At 37.1% G+C, this 17,356-nt stretch overlaps 2 protein-coding genes across 3 annotated transcripts; both read right to left on the bottom strand.

The window, feature by feature from the left end:
* Positions 1-639: 639 nt before the first annotated feature.
* vps26a (VPS26, retromer complex component A) lies at positions 640-9,786 on the bottom strand. Of its 2 annotated transcripts, XM_027174984.2 has the most exons (9): positions 9,642-9,786; positions 6,657-6,806; positions 4,765-4,840; positions 3,866-4,022; positions 3,214-3,378; positions 2,939-3,045; positions 2,757-2,825; positions 2,329-2,471; positions 640-2,124 (listed from the first exon to the last, which is right to left on the bottom strand). In XM_027174984.2, the coding sequence occupies exons 1-9, from the start codon at positions 9,642-9,644 to the stop codon at positions 2,008-2,010; spliced, it is 987 nt and encodes a 328-aa protein (XP_027030785.1). In that variant the 5' UTR covers positions 9,645-9,786; the 3' UTR covers positions 640-2,007. The 2 variants fall into 2 exon arrangements, with proteins under 2 accessions (XP_027030785.1, XP_047668630.1); XM_047812674.1 differs by lacking the exons at positions 6,657-6,806; positions 9,642-9,786 and adding an exon at positions 5,086-6,560.
* Positions 9,787-13,074: 3,288 nt separating this feature from the next.
* On the bottom strand, positions 13,075-16,767 carry srgn (serglycin). The gene is made up of 3 exons (XM_027175069.2): positions 16,609-16,767; positions 15,464-15,602; positions 13,075-13,895 (listed from the first exon to the last, which is right to left on the bottom strand). The coding sequence occupies exons 1-3, from the start codon at positions 16,736-16,738 to the stop codon at positions 13,670-13,672; spliced, it is 495 nt and encodes a 164-aa protein (XP_027030870.2). The 5' UTR covers positions 16,739-16,767; the 3' UTR covers positions 13,075-13,669.
* Positions 16,768-17,356: the final 589 nt, after the last annotated feature.

Consider the following 17,356-nt stretch of genomic DNA (forward strand, 5'->3'; position numbering starts at 1 on the left):
TGGATGTTTTTTCCTTTCGCACCATTCTGTGCAAACTTTCTGAAACTCTCAAATCATGTCTTGATCACAGTCAGAGATCACATTTTCCCCATTCTGATATGAACTTTATGCCTTGTGCTCCTGCCATTTGATTGGACAATTCTATAACTGTGCAGATGTACCTAATAAAGTGGACAGAGAGCGTATATACTGTATAAACTTAGAAGTATGGTTACGGTCCATGATCGTATGCACTGTGTATTTTTTTTTTTTAGGTATTTCTGTAAGTGTGGAGTCTTAGTTGTCTGTATCTATGTAAATACATATGCATATTTTGGTTCTAAAAATGTACAGTTTACACAATTGTAATATGCAGTACATGTTAGACACATCTGTAAAGAACTCAACTGCATCTTTGTGTATTATAATTATGCTACCCTCAGACACAAACCCTTTTTGTGTGTTTATGTATACACTATGTTTAGTAGAGCTTCTGTAACAAGTTCCTTGTGTGCACTTAGATTCTCATTTTGAATAAGCCCAAAAACATACACAACACAAATAAAGAACATATTATACTATTTCTTTAACTAAACCCAACCCACAGGATTGAGTGAGAGTATATTTGCATGCCCGAGGTGTAAATGCAGTCAGATTTTGTTTACCAGTATAAACTTGCATTTTTATTTTAACAGATAAACATATTGAGGCTGGATATGTACAGTTTTTTCAAGGTCCACTAACAACAAATTTTTCATCTGCTTCACTCTGTTCTTATATTATTTATGATGCATTACTGCAGCAGCCTGTACTGTAGGTGGGAAATGCCATTCCTATATTACTGTATACATGTCAATATTGTTCATATCTTAACCAATGGCTTATATGCTGGTAAATACACATCCAAAGGAATGTAGCTTCTCACCGTCCTAGAGAAAACCGGCACGTTGTATGTTAGCAACAGAATGAAAATTTGATGTTAAACACTTTGTTAAACCAGAACCTTAAACATGTCATGAAAGAAACAGGACTCATTTCATCATAAGTGTATGATCTAGTGTATGTTTAAACAAACGGATGAAATGTCTGCATGTGGTATTCAAAAAAAAAAAAAAAAAAAGGGAAACCACTAATACTCTAAAATGAAAAGCAGTGCAGTCTGCATATGTCTGTTATGAGATTGAGTGATATCAACAAGATAAATAATAATAAAAAAAAGGATATTTAAGTGTGGCATTCTGTGTGGCTAACTCTGAACATAACCAGTTAGACCCTTTTCCTTGCTGAACAGGTAAATCCATCTTAGAAGAAAACTAATCATATTGAAAAGTTTCAAATCCAAAGCCTCATGCAAAAAAAAAAAGAATATTTTAATGCTATACATATATATTTTTCTTTTTTTCCCCAAAAAGTAATTACAGTAGGGAGAATTTATATACTGCAGTAATGGCCTAAAGGAGATTAGATGCTAAATAAGTTAAATAGTATTTTGTTTTTTCTTAACATACTATTGTGATTGCAATAATCGGTATGGCATTGTGGCCTGGGTACACGGAAGCAGAACACGTTTCATTCCTGGACTGTTGAAAAACGACCCCTGCGGTCAACCTTCACCTCTAATAACCCAATATTTGTTTCAACCAGCCAGCATGCAGTGGTATCCTTTCTAAAGTGAAGTCAAGTAAAATATATATACTTTTATATCCTGGATGGCATTTGATCTATCTGGAGCTTCAAAAACTAGCAAGTGCTTTAAAAATCTTCTTCTAGTGTAGGGTACAAGCCCCAAAATGTACTACAGGATTTGACATAGTAGCTTCTGTTCCAGTGCTTTCTATAGTGTGGAAGAAGTCCATAAATGCTAACAGACTGGTTGCTGTGGACGGCGGTGTGGACACAGCGAAGGCAGGCACAGACATGGCCGATCACTGCAAGCTGCGAGGAGTGGAGGTGGAGATGTTCGGTGGGATTTGCTCTCCTCTCCTGCGATTGGCCAATGCGGAAACGTGTCCATGGCTGGCTGCTTGCTCACATTTCAGGCTGTTCAGCAGAGAGGCTCGGCCGTGACTCGGGGGACTCGTAACGCTGGTGGAAGTTTTGGCGTTTTCTCATCTTCTCGGGGGCTTTTCGCCACAAAACGATCTCCTGATTTAGAAAATAAACAGTTATACTTTTTTTTTTCTAAAGTAGAGAGTTGCATTTATATCCAGGGTTCTCAAGTTAACTGGTATATTATATTATTATATACAAGAATATTATTACACAAGACCAACAGGCTTAATTCTACTGGATCAAAATGACTTGGATGACTGAAATCCTTTAAAAGCTAAAACTACTGAGATATTTGACCTGCTGTTTGAAGTATCTCCTGTCCTCTTCATCTACCAGCACCAGATTTAGGAAGTACCTCACAGAGAACTTCTTGTTTACGTCTCTCATCGTAGCTGTGAGGTCATAACCAGCCAGGAAGAGGCGTATGGGGATGGACTCGCCTGGCGTACGGACAGATCATCGATGAGACAACATTTCCATCATGGTATGATACAAAGAACACAATGTTCTTTAAGTGAGAGATTTTTACTCAATCCTAGCGTTCAGTTTGTAATTAAATGTCATTCTAACACATAAGGTGCTACTGAGAAATCTCAATAAAACAAAATAAGCATGTTCTGCTTTTAAGGCTTTTGTTGCAGAAAATGCTTTTTCGTTTTAAAATAAACTGAAACAAATCTTATCACAAAACGGTAATTTCGTTGAAACTTTCAAGTCTAGCGTACCCTTCACAGGCGCTCCATCCATAATCTCGTACTTAGCCACGGTTTCTGTCTCGGTGGTTGTGCTCGGTCCTGACAGAGGAAAGTCACAGGCCTTATTAAGGAATTTCACAATGCTGAACTGTACAGAGGGAAAAAAGACGGTAATAATATTCCAATATTGCCATCCTAAAATCAGGTCTCACCAATTCCTGTCATTTCTTTCTTGATTAACTGAAGCTCCATGTGTTGGATTTTGATCCGAACCAGTAGGAAGTAGATTTTGCCCACAATGACATCCTTTAGATGGTATCTATTGGAAAGTAAGAAAATCAATGTTACTCATCGACATTACTGAATCAATGGCCTTTTTAACACCTACATAGAGCTCATTAAAGCAGCCAGTGAACAGCTCTTCAAACCCTTTCAACATATTGAATTATAATTGATGAAGGGCTTTGATTTGCATTAGGTGACCTACTTGGATTTGTTGTACTCAAACTCTATGTGTAGGCAGTCTTCGATGCCCACTTCCATCTTGATGGAATTGTTGACATCTGGGTAGGTGGCAAGCTGATGGACAATGAGGTCATACTCCTTGACCAAATCAGAAAGCCTCCTCACTATGGTTACTTTGAGGAAATACCTGTTTAAAATAAATAAATAAATAAATAAATAAATAAATAAATAAATAAATAAATAGATAAGTCAGCATCTCCATTTCTGATCATTCAGCCTTCTTTAGTCCTCTTCTTGACATCAGTAAAAAGAGAATAAGGGTATAAGACCTGATTAGACACAGACTTCTTCCTCTTGTGTGAACAGCTCAGTCAGTGGATATGTTCAAAAGAAGAACAATTACCTCTTGAATCTACACATCATACACTACCCTAGACTTGTACCTTGTACTCATTTGAACTCATCTTACATGCTGCCCTTGTTTGCACTACCACGGGATTCTGCTGTTGTGCTTTGGTACAGTATTTGTATTGTGTTGTATTTTTAAATTAAATTATGGGAGGGTTCAACCACCTTTTACTAGCCAGTGAAAAAATAACCTTGATGGAACACTAACAGAAATATGACGCTTTTACTTGACCAAAACAGGATCAGAGCTCAAGTACGAGACTAACCTCAGTCGCACGTTAGCTCCAACGTAGGACTCGTACGGCTTCTCCACCTGCATGAACTCAAAGTCATAGCTGCGGTTCTGGGTCAGCTCTCCTGGAAGAGCAAGCTCCTTCACCAGGTTCACAAACTCGTGGGTGTTGCTTTTATCGCTGAACAGTTCTACACAAAAAAAAAAACAACAAAAAAAAAAAACAGGAATAAAAATCAATTAAGGTATGACTAAATCGGGTTCAGCAGTGTTCAGCAGTAGTGTTCAATGTTGAGCAGCAGTGTTCAGCAGCAGTGTTCAGCAGCAGTGTTCAGCAGCAGTGTTCAGTGTTGAGCAACAGTATTTCGGTAATCGGTGTTCAGCTGCAGGGTTCAGTGTTCAGCTGCAGGGTTCAGTGTTCAGCTGCAGGGTTCAGTGTTCAGCTGCAGGGTTCAGTGTTCAGCTGCAGGGTTCAGTGTTCAGCTGCAGGGTTCAGTGTTCAGCTGCAGGGTTCAGTGTTCAGCTGCAGGGTTCAGTGTTCAGCTGCAGGGTTCAGTGTTCAGCTGCAGGGTTCAGTGTTCAGCTGCAGGGTTCAGTGTTCAGCTGCAGGGTTCAGCAGTCACTGAATCTCTTTGGGGACTTGAGCATGATTGAGAAACAAACATTTCTAGAGTAATGTGAACAGAAACCCCTGACAGGCTGCTGTGTGCTAGTTTTACACTAAAAGGCCAGCACTTGTTCCTTTGCTCTCCTCCCTCCCTCCCTCCCTCCCTCCCTCACAGACTCACTCTGCATGTGACAACCACATGCTTTCTTAAGCCTTTTGCAATACAATTTACAACACCAAGGCCATGGAGCTATGGAACAATAAGGGGACATGTTTAACGTTATCCAGCTACATACTTCATGGAGCTGCGTGTTGCCACGACTCACCGATCTGTCCCACGAACTCTATCCGAATTCCCTGATGCTCAAGCCGCTTGCCAGTTTGTTTTACGTTGAGGTTCACCTTGTGAGGAAACAAAACAAGACTTATTATATTATATATTGTGACACAATCTTCATCTTATTCCTTCATTAAATTACTTCTATCGTTTCTTATGAAGACGCTCATTTCATAGAGTCCCATCATCTGTAAAATATATAAAGGCAAAACACTGTTTATTAAACAGAACAGTTTAATGAATACCACAAAACTGGAATATAAAGCATACGGACAAAATAGACGAAGAAAAGACACAATAAATGTACCACCTAGTGGATTCGTGTGGACAGAACGGCTCCATGCTAACAGCGTACGTACGTGATAAAACATGTGTGATATTTAACTGCACCCTGTAAAAAGATTTGGATTTCTAAGCACCTGGCTGAGTGTATAAGCTAACGTCAACAACTGTAATAACTTGTACAACTATAAGATGCAAGCTTATTTACGTCACATACATATGATGTAATGATGTGAAATGCTTGCCATAGTTCCTCTTCCTACATTGCAACAATGACCACAATCAAAAACAAACTAAGGACATGCGCAATATAATTAAATAATACATAACAAAATACAGCAGATAGTAATGTTGCATAAAAATACAATATAAAAGTCTCTTGCTTCGGTACTGTTGGGCCTCGCTGAGTTTTGCTAAGCTTTTCTTCGCTGGCAATTCAAATTTCTTGTGATGTCAGACAGATGCCATGTGACTTCTGAAAGAATCTTGGGTTTTACATTTAAGTCTAATGGTGAAGACTGTATTATAACGAGTGGTCAAAAATTTGAAATGCTTTGCTTAAAACTTAGCGGTCAGTTGCACCAGCTGGGTGTTTAAAAAACAAATAAATTTAGCTATGCTATGTGAGCATTAGCTATGTTCATCTTTGTGATAAATATTTACATCTGTTGCACCATCTAGGTGCAGCTACACCCAGCACAGGCGACGAGTGTCCGTGTTCCACTGCAGTGATACGTATCACTCCATTCAAACTGCTATGGTTACAAACTTATCTTTGCTGGCACTGAATGACTGCTAAGCCGAATAACTGTGATACAAGGATAATGATCGAACTTTAAAGGTTAAGTTAAAACTAAGAAACAAGATTTCGTCTCGGACGCAGCACTAAACCTACAGGGTGCAGAATTTATTCATTCGTCTTAAGGAACGTTTAAACTGGCGCTAGATGACGGCACGTTTGACTTGAGATAATTTTTCAGAATTTTGAACCTAGTCTCGTGTTAAACTACGTGTTATAGTGACAAGAATTTCAATGCATCCTATATACATTTATCAAATTGAAATTCGCCACATAGACAATCATACACAGTACAACACGCGTTCGAAAGCTTTTCCGACTCTCTGCGTCGTAAAAACAGAATCAAAATAGACCGAGAAGAGAATTACAGAACTACTTGGGCAGGAAAAGGAAAACATGTATATTTAAAACACAAGAATAGAATATATAAATGAAGATTAGTGGTAAAAGTTTGTGGGAAAAAAAATGCAGATGTGTGCAATGTTATGCTCATGTAGTGCAATGTACTGGAAGCTGTGCAAAATCCGGTTGAGCTAATGGGATGTTGTGCAAGTCCAGGATGTCTAAGGGCATTTGTTAGAACACTTCATAAACACTTTCATGAATGCTTCAGCCAGGGATATTAGTAAATTATGCTTAGAGTATGTTTTTTTTTTTTGTTTTCAGAGGAAGAATGTTTGTTTCTTGTCCATGTAGTTGCACATACACTACACATGCAGTACGTAAAGATTCGGTTGCAGTTTTCAACACCAACCTATTTTTTCCCCTACTCAGTAAGGAAATGAGTGTTACTGACTTACTTTGCCAGAAACTGACTCTCCATCATAAAATAAATAATGTTTCTCCACTTTCCCATCTTCTGTTTTCAGCTCTGCTGTTTTTCTGCTCTCGGCATCGTTGAGTATGACATCAATCTCACACACAGGACCAAACAGACCACCAAGGAAACTCTGGGTTGGGGAGGAAACAAAACAAAACAAAACAAAATCACATTCTGGGATTAGACTAAGTAGGTCTGATAACATACACAGAGAGACCTTTAATTCACTAGGTGTGTCCCAAATCGCATACTGAAGCACTATTCTACAGCTCGTCATGGAGGGGTGTAAATAGTATGAGCAGTGTGTTCACAATAAAAAGAAGTCCAAATACAGGCAGCTCAAATACCTGGATGATGAACTTGCCTGCAGCTTTGATTAAATAGTGGAAGAGCGGCGTAGCTACAAGATGGTTATTCCCGATTTTTTAGAAGTCCAACAACACTTTGATGAAGCAGACGTCTTACGAACGTCTTTGAAATGATCCAAAGTTGTGTGATTTATTTTTTAACATTTTAAGAATTCACTGTATTCCGCTAAACCTGGCAGTGCCACATTACGCGTGTTTGACGCCGTTTGCCGTTGAGTGTGAATGTATATACTTCCAGTTAGTGGGAGTGTTCCGTCGGACACAACACTAAAATTTATACACTATGCACTCACTCTACTCTCTAATAGAGTCTGATTAACTCTATCGTTATGTAATAGAGTAAGATTTAACCATGTAATATATTTATTTACATATTTTCTAATCGTATTTTCCTCTCCTGGAGGTGTACTTGAACAGAGGGTAGTTTTTTCATCTTTAAGCCTCTTGCTAACTGATTTCACCAAACTGCACTACTGAATATTTCCACAGAGGATGTCAGGCTCAGAGGACGTCATGATGAGATCGGTATCAGATCAGTCTAGTAACAGCTTCCTGTTCATAGATCAATCACACAGAACAACACTGCTGTGCAGAACTACAAGAAACACTTAACTTTTTTCACTTAGCTCTCCACCATAACTTGTAGCCAGTCTCTGTTTCAGATATAATGACCAAGTTATAAGTACTGATAACGTATCTAACGTTCTCTAGAATCTTCTGAATATTTAGTGGTTGATGCCCAAGATGCTAAACAGTGATATTTTCAAACTATGTTATCATACAGTGAATATTTCATGCCATAACACCTATATGGACAGTGTTATCAACTTAGAGACTTTTTGCTGCAGTTTGTGACACCTTTACAGTAGGTACTCTATTTAATCACATTGACTGCCTTGTGCTTGATACAGCTCTCCAGCTCACAGTTGCTGCTTATACCAGCGGAGGGAGAAAATTCACCACCAGCATGTAAAATCTGAGACCAATCACTGATCAAAAATACTTGAAAATATTTCTAAGGACATGGCAACAAACCAAAACCAAATTATTTGGCGTCTTTTCATGTCCCTATGGCCAAACCACAGCAGAGCATATATTAAGTACAACCGCGTTGTGGAATGTAAAATATTTTTTAATTATACAATGGTTCTGATCCAACAATCTGATTGGACGAGCAGCGTTCTGAGCATATTTATATTTAGCATGATCATCACTCCACTTGTTGGCGTTCACAATTCAACACAATACTTTGCATATGAACTTTTGACTTTGTGTATGAAAGCTTGTCGGATGAAGATGAAAAGAAGGGAAGGCAATTTCACCAGATGCACCGTTTATTGGATTGTACAAATCATTGCGAGACAGCAAGCCAACAGTCTATCAGCGAGTGTAGCTTCTTAAGGCCTATTTCCTTATGCAGAACAGAAATAAACCAAATACTTTTTTTGTCCATACTCTGTCTAAAACAAGAGCTACCTTGTATAACATAAAAGCAATAGGGTTGTTATCCTCAAAATGGCTGTGATTCAGGCCACAGACACAACCATAGTGGTGTTCAATCTAACAGCATAACTAACTACGAATTATTATTACTTTATTATATTTAAAAAAAATCTACGACACTTTATTCGTTTCTAGTCAAATATATTTCTATTAAAATCTGAAATGTCTTCAGAAGAAGCCAGTGGTCCATTCCTGTGTCTGTTTGATTCAGCAAGGCCTCTGTTAAAGGTTTGTTTAACTTTATTTTTCTTTATTAAAAAACGTCACAGTATGTTGTTTGGTCTGTTGAATAAGATCCAGTTATAAAAGTGTTGGAACTTGATTCACAAACATCATCTCAAGTCAGTGTTCAGTTAAGTGTGTGTAGGTTTGTTGGTTTCAGATCTGACACCCATCAGCTGACAGCTAGCTAACACCAGCTGACTACAGAACTGACAGCTTTCCCTACCTATGTTTCGTGTCACAAGACTATATATATATATGAGTGTATATGAGTATATAGCTCACTCTATTTCGGTATCTAGCTAGCCGGGTAACTTTGCTTTGCATTGCTTTGACACCAGTTAGCAAGTCATGCTAAGCTAGCTTAATGTTGTTAGCATGCGTGCTAACACAGCTGAATTAGATTTAGATATTTTCCTAGTGACTGTTTGTATTTAAAACCGTTTAAAGAAAAAAAAATATAAAACGTACAATTAGAGATACTTTTATTTAGATAAATATTTTGATAGTTTGAGTAGAGGAACCCTGAATATCTGGCTAACGTTACTGCAGATATCCACACCCATTCAAGTCAACGGTAAGGCTGTGTCCCAAATCACCGCCTAGACAACACAGAGTGCTCTACATTGGTCACGGTGCTGAACTCGTTGTAGTGCACTGATATAGGTAGAAAACATATATTTGTACTTCTTCCAATCCGCACTTCCTTTGGATGGCCTTGTTTTGTACTTTCTCATCGAACAGAATGCAGAGATTTTTTTTCTTCCTGTTGACTGACTCACTACACGTTTGAATAAGACTCCTGCCATTTTATAAATGTATAAAACACAGCTATTGGATTGCAAACTTATTTTAAGATAAAAAACCTTTACCATTTCAGCAGGTCAGCTTTATCTTCTTGCAGTCCCAAAGAGAGCTTTGGTAGTTGGACCAACACTAGCGCTCCTGTGTGTGAACTTGGGAACATTGGGAATGCAAAACTTGGAGACATTTCAAAACAAAAGTCTGCTGTTGGATTTCAGCAGCACCATCTGTAGTAAATTGTATCACAGTCTTTGTTGTTACTGCTTTCTGGACTCTCTGGACTTTCTAGTTCTGCAACTAAGCTTAAATATTTTTCATACTAATTTGTTACAATTTAAAACTTTTTATTATTTATTTATTTAGTTATTTACTTGTTTATTTGTTTGTTTGTTTGTTTATTTGCAGGTTTTTATTTCAGTTTTTAAAACTACCTTTAAAAAATTGAAAATCTGGGATCATTAACAAAGGTCTGAACTGAAATGATTACAAAGGTTTAGTAATTAGCAGAACTCAACTCTACACGATGAACACAATAGAATTAATAGTAAAAAATCTCTGATTAGCTGGGATACAATGAAGATTGTGACAACAGAATTGGCATCTGCATGGTCAAGTCAAGAAGCTTTTATTGTCATTTCAACCATATATAGCTGTTGAAGTACACAGTGAAATGAGACAACGTTTCTCCAGGACCAGGGGGCTACATAAAACAAAGACAGAGTGTAGGACTTAGTAAGTTAGTCTTAGATACATATAGTGCATCTGTGCAACCTGGTGCAAATAGTGCAGGACAAGACAGACAAGTTGGTGCAGGACAAAAGACAGTGCAAACAAAAAAATACAAGACATCACACAAAAGACAATACACAAAGCCACCACCAGGGTGAAGAGTGTGTGAGGGGTGTGTGAGAGGTGCGCCTTTCTTAGCCTTCGTAAGAAGTAGAGACGCTGCTGGGCTTTCTTGGTAATGGAGTTGGTGTTGAGTGACCACGTGAAGTTCTCCGCTAAATGAACACCAAGAAATTTGGTGCTCTTGACGATCTCTACAGATGCTCTGTCGATGTTCAGCGGAGAGTGGTCGCTCTGTGCTCTTCTGAAGTCAACAACCATCTCTTTAGTTTTATCAACATTCTGAGACAGGTTGTTGGCTCTACTTCCAGTCAGGAAGTCTAGGATCCAGTTTCAGAGGGAGGTGTTTAGTCCCAGCAGGCGCAGCTTCCCAATCATGTGCTGAGGGATGAATGCTGTTGCTGAATGCTGGACTAAAGTCTATGAACAGCATTCGTACGTAAGTGTCTTCATTGTCCACGTGGGTGAGGACTAAATGAAGGGCCGTGGCAATGGCATTGTCCGTGGAGCGGTTTGGATGGTACGCAAACTGTAGTGGGTCCGGTGAGGGTGCTATGATATGGTATGGTATCAGTCACTTGTAATATGCTGCCCTTACAAAAATCCTCTTACAATGACAACATGTACAACATAAAAAACTGTGCACTTTAATCTTCTTTAAATTAAGCCTAAATTCCGTGAATAAACCAAAGAAAAGAAAGGAAAAGAAATTAGCACCCGACTCTGCAATCCAGTGAAGTAATAACCCATTAACTGTATTTTCGGAGTAACACCACATTGTTATCTTTAACACTGTAAGACTTCAACACTGTTATGGAACTGTTGTAAAACACTGTTCTTCATCTCTAACAATTCATCATTGTTGTAAAACCCTTTCCTTCATCTCTAACACTTTAACATTGTTGTAAAACAAGGATCTTCATCTCTAGCACTGGTACACTGTTTCTTTCTTCCAAACTTGCTCTTTAAATTGACATAAAATCATTGGTTTCAGTCTTCAATGAACACGATGGCTAAAAAAGGTCACTTACCTGCAAATTCTAATATCATGATATGTTTGTTGAAAGGCAACCAGCAATTCTAAACTGTAAAAAAAAGAATGATCCACGCTTTATTTGTATTGGCTCTCTATTGCTGCTTTCCCAGTCCTAAAGTTAAGCTGTGCTATATTCTCCTCTGATCAGTGCTTAGGCTCTTTAGTACAGAGTATAGTTCATCTCAAGTCAAATTGTCATTTTGTCAAATTGTCAAATTGTGTTTATTGTCATTTCAACAATATATAGCTGACACAGTGCATAGGAAAAAGAAACAAGTTGTCCGAGCCACATGAAGTGCAAACATTCAAGACAAAAGACAATACAAAGACACTACAGGGACGAATACACAACAGAGTGTATTCTGTATATTTTACAGTACATTGTGCAAAAGTATAGGTAAGTGTATAAAGAGTGTACTAGTAAATATATATACACTTGTGTAATAGCAGCAATTGAACGAGGTATTGAAATGTGGTGTAAAAACAGCAATTGCGTAAATGTGAAAAACAGCATGTGCAAAGAGTTCAGTTCTGGTTGTTGAGTCTGATGGCAAGAAGGAAGAAACTGTTGCACATTGTTTGTGAGAGCCAGAATGATTCATTACCATCTTCCAGATTGCAAGAGGGTAAAGAGTGTGTGTGAGGGGTGTGTGGGGTCATCCACAATTCTGTTGGCATAGTTAACACTACAGCTCATATTTTTCCATGAACAATTTTTTATATATGTCAGAATTTCACTACAGGCCTGCTGTACAGTTGGCAATGACATTAAGGTAGTAAAAATACTAGTAACATTGAAAGATTTAATACATATCATCCATACTGCTGTACTCTTCATGACACTCAATTATTATTGATGAATAAACAGTGTAGAGGGAAATACATTGTCCATCGCACCAGATCAGCTACAGCCAGAAATGTTCATTTTATTTAATATAGAGTATTGAAGGTTGGTGTAACTATAAATGACTTTACCTTCTGTGACCAGTAAAGTTTTTCTAATAAATCATATCTAATCCATGAGGATAATTTGTGCAATGTGCAAAACAAGTAAACAAAGCTGTCCTTTTATCATACCAGAGGATTTATTTGTCCTAATTTTTTCACGTCTGTAAAACACACTGTAAGCTTAAACTCTAAAAGCAAAACAATTTTCTCTGGGTGTCAAGAAACAGATCATGTGAAATTACTGCCAGAGGAAGCTCGCTAGAAATACTCAGCATGAAAGTGTGATAACACCACTCTTACACAAAAAAACAGGAAGTCAATGTGAACAGCCAGTTCGTAGTGTGATAGGAAGAATGTCTCAGGGTTAGCTTTTTCTTCAGCATCAACACAAAAGAAGTCATCTGACAGATAGAAATAAGATGACCTACAATAATCTGTCTTCAGCTACTGGGTCACTGATGTAGAAGATAAAGAATACTTTACAAAATGAGTGCTGTGCTCCAGAGTACAAACCCACTCTTCACTTAGCTAGAAGCGAAACTGCTGTGCATGCTGCTGCCTTATTCATGAGAACCGCATTAGAGTCGCTCTGTGATCTTGAGATCTACGTTGAAATATTACAACTCCTTAAGTAACATAAAAGTCGCAGGAAGGAAAAGAGACAAGTCTGTTCCTTAGATGTTTTTAATTGAAAAATAAAATGCAGTGGAATAAAACCTCATGATAGGTAAATAATAAAACTGTGCTAGTGAATTTTCTACACTTGCTACTGATTACAATTGAATAATAATGATGTACATATATCAACAAATTATTAGGGATAAAAGCTTAGAGCAATTGCACAGGATTGGTTTCCCTTAAACCTCAAGGACCAACAGCTTTTATAAAGAAAAATAAACAAACATAAAGTGGCAGAAAATAGTAAAAACCTTTATAGTTAAGAAAATGAAATTCTAGTTTATTGTAACATTAACTCTGATACAACATAAATATGTTAAATGATGGCAAAGCACATCAAAACTCTCATACTATATATTATTTCAACTGATTCATTTACTCTCATAAAAATAATATCTTTCGGGGCGAAAAAATAATTAACACTTCCTGTGACAACATACAGCACAGACCATAAAGTAGTCCAGTACAAAGGAATTTGTTCTCATATTAAAGACTGAGAAATAGAAAAATAATACAACATTTTAGGGGCTTCTTATCCTGAGAGTCTATACAAGACTTAAGTGATATTAGATGGCAGATTTCAACTCATTCGATCATATTATCTTCACGCAGATCGTCAGCAGACAGCCTGGGTTTCATAAAAAAAGGAGAGATAAAATTGCCGCTTCCTTCCAGCTCATTTTGGATCTGCTCTTCTGCACCGCTGTCACGCTTTTTCCGGCTTAATTCAGGTAAGCTGAGTTCACCACCAGAGCCGTCTCCAGACTCCTCAGTCTCAATGCTCTCTTCACTGCTATCAGCTACAGGATTGCTGCATTAAAAAAAAAAAAAAAGTCAGGCTCAGCCAGCATCCTGTTGGCCTTCCGGCCTTTTTCCCCAACCAGCCCTCCATTTTGTGTGCTTTGTTCAAAACAACAAAGCATTGAAAACGTGAATCGATGGCTGTACAGTATATAATTTTTAATTAATTTATTTTTATTTAATTAAAAACTTCAGATAAAATATTTATTTATTTGTTTGTTTGTTTTTTAAACAGAGTGAATAGCAGAGAAAGTATAATATATATATATATATATATATATATATATATATATATATATATATATATATATATATATATATATAAAATGCAGCATTATATATTGTTTATTTACTTGGTTAGACACCTGGACGCTTGCCGACAATGATACACTGAGACACAGAAAGGGTTTTTTTCTGACATGCGTGCTGGTATTTAAAGTGGCATACAGGTTTGCGCTATGACATCACACCCTGAAATTTTTGAAGTTTGTTTAGTTCCTTTTTTTATCTGTAGTTATAATTTTAGTAGTTGCAGCACCCCTGAAATACTCACGCAAATCATCGCAGTGATGTTTTTCCACGTGGAAATGAACAATGACATATTCAACATCTGCTATTCTTTATTCTAAGTCAGTATCATGCTCCTGATTGTTGGTAGTATAGTCCTACATTTTATTTAAGTGCAAATAGTTATAAGCATTAAAATGCTGTTAATTGGAGTATTTACTCATTTTTATAAGCTAGGTTGTGTGATATATATATAACCTGTCTGATCTGAAAAGGACTTTGAAGTGTTTGTGCTAATGAATTATCAGATATTTCACATTTAGCATTGCCTGTATGTTCGTATACCATAATTTTTATTCTTTGTCTTTTTTTCTTGCTGAAAACTAGAAATTTGAATACATGTTCTAGCTAAATAAACAGCCTGTTGTGTCAGTGATGTTGGAGAGGAAAAAAACAGTAAAACATTTCCTAAGAAGTCAGAAATTATTAACAAAGGAAAATCTAGTGAAACAAACAATCCTTTCACGGTCATCATTAGGAAACACAGTCGTTGAGTGTTAAGTGGAAATTACTCTGGAGGAAGTTGCCTAATGGGCTAGGTTTGCCTTCCTGCCTTTACAGTGTCCAGGCATTAACAGTTTCCAAACCACAAACGTTTGACGTCTAAGTGCTACCCTACTATTACTACAAGTAAACGATTTCAAATTCTGTATAGCTCTAAAGTCTCACTTCCTATTTTATACCTCAGTGTCTTTTCATCAAGTATAGGAAACCCAGTGGTTCAATCACAGGCCAAATTTTCTGAGCAATGATGAACATAAACATGTTCTGTAAAGTGATGTTCGTGACTTGTTTTACTGGCAACACTCATCTTAGACAATTGTGATGGGTCATTATATGCTTAATTCAGGAAACTATCAACTGTTTAATCTCAATGTACAATCACCATTTTTTATGTGAAAATATGACGCAACTTCCTAAGCTCACAAGATCTTGTCAGTATGTGATGCAACAAACCATGGACTTCTTATTTCCTGGAAAAATACTAATGTCAAGAAACTGATTACTTACAGGCCATTTAAGAATCTAGAGGAAATTTTTGGAGGTTTTCCATGCATATCGATCACCGGGCCCTTCTTTTCCACACAGTTTGCATTTTTGCTGTCTGGTTTGCACTTCAAATGCATGTACCTGCCTGTCCTTGAGGCTTCTAAAGATAAATAAACAGCAATATTATTAATAATAATAATAATAATAATAATAATAATAATAATAATAACAACAACAAACAACAATTGTGTCCAACAATCCTCTAATGACCACCAATTATGATACCAAAAGCTATTTGTCTAAAACTTTTAAACATTGGTTTTATGATAATGTGAACAAATATCTGTGTGTGATAGCTATATTGGCAATTTGTATAATGAGTAATAAAGTAAAATACGACTATAATAATTAATTAAATAATTTATTGATTGATTAATTGATTACTTATTAACACAAAAAGGAAGACTAAACGTTCTTAGAAGAAGTTCTTGGACTAGAACATGGGGGTAGGTGAGAGGAAGGTGAAGAGGAAAAGACAATATCTAACCGACTCTTACTTGATGTTACATGGAAAGAAAAATCATCATCTTATCATCTTATCCAGTGTAATATACCATGTAATAAAACAGGATAATTGATAGTGTCCTAACCGAACACTTTTGTGTTTATTTAAGGGAAAGTGACATGATGTTAAAGATTTCTCTTGTGCTTTTAAGAGGACGCAGTAACTTTAATGAAAGGCGAGTAAAAGTGGAACTAAGTAAAAATTAGTTTAGCATCGTTGTATCTCCTTTACATTTTAACACTAAAACAAATGTTTAGACAGTTTTTAGACAATTTTTAAGGATTTGTAAAAAACTTCCCATGACTCAAATATAGCCTTTTATTTCCTCACAAACCTACAGTTTAAACCCCAAGCTCATGTATCCTACTTTTATATGGTATTTTACAAAGTTTTTTTTATTTGTAAGTGTGTTTGTGTGTGTGTGTGTGTGTGTGTGTGTGTGTGTGTGTGTGTGTGTGTGTATATATATATATATACACACACTTTATACACTATATATATACTATATACACTTACTATATACTACATACAGTACACTGAGATGAAAATAAACCTAGACAATACAATACAGAAACAAAAGGAAGGAGAAAACAACTCTTACCGAGTACATTGTAAGACAACAGGTATATGAGGATGAGGGATGATAAAGTGAAGCTGTGATAGAATCGCATTGTAGAATCGCTTTCATTCAATTCTAGCACCGAATAATGTAGGAGCGCGCGCATGCACATGCTTTTTGTACTGACAGGAAGCCCCGCCCACGTGTGCGTCATCACGGGAACACGCCTGTACTAGCATACTGATAAGTTCATGGTGGACTCTTTGTACACATTCACTTTCTGTGGTGATCCGGTCTTATAGTCTATATTTCCAAATCTTTGTGGACACATAACCATCACATCCATATGTGGTTCTTCCCTAAACTGTTGGCACAAAACTTTTTATAAAAGGTCTTCCTATGTTGTATCAATAAGATTTCCTGTCACTTGCATTAAGAGGCCCAAACATGTCTCAGCATGACAATTTGCTGTGCACAATGCAAGCTCCATGAAGCCTTGGTTGCCAAGGTTAGTGTGAAAGAACTTGAGTGGCCTGCACAGAACCCTGACCTCAACCTCACTGAACACCTTTGGGACGAACTGGAACACCGACTGCATGCCGGGCTTCTAATCCCAACCTTAGTGCCTTCACCAATGCTCTTATTGCCGAACGAGCACAAATCCCCACAGTCGTGCTCCAAGATCTATTTGAAAGCCTTCCCAGAAGACTGGATGTTATTATAACAGGAAATGATTAACCTAAATTCTGACTAAATCAAAAATCACATGTATGTGTGTGATGTTCTGTGA

Source organism: Tachysurus fulvidraco, chromosome 4 (assembly GCF_022655615.1).
Source record: "Tachysurus fulvidraco isolate hzauxx_2018 chromosome 4, HZAU_PFXX_2.0, whole genome shotgun sequence".
NCBI lineage: Eukaryota > Metazoa > Chordata > Actinopteri > Siluriformes > Bagridae > Tachysurus > Tachysurus fulvidraco.

Coding starts and splice junctions, on each gene's coding strand:
- srgn (XM_027175069.2), bottom strand. CDS start 16,738: ATGTGCATGCGCGCGCTCCTACATTATTCGGTGCTAGAATTGAATGAA. Junction 15,603..16,608: donor GTTGTCTTACAATGTACTCG/GTAAGAGTTGTT, acceptor ATTTATCTTTAG/AAGCCTCAAGGACAGGCAGG. Junction 13,896..15,463: donor TCTAGATTCTTAAATGGCCT/GTAAGTAATCAG, acceptor TTTTTAATGCAG/CAATCCTGTAGCTGATAGCA.
- vps26a (XM_027174984.2), bottom strand. Junction 3,046..3,213: donor TTTGAGTACAACAAATCCAA/GTAGGTCACCTA, acceptor ACTTTCCAATAG/ATACCATCTAAAGGATGTCA. Junction 2,826..2,938: donor GAAAGAAATGACAGGAATTG/GTGAGACCTGAT, acceptor TTCCTCTGTCAG/GACCGAGCACAACCACCGAG.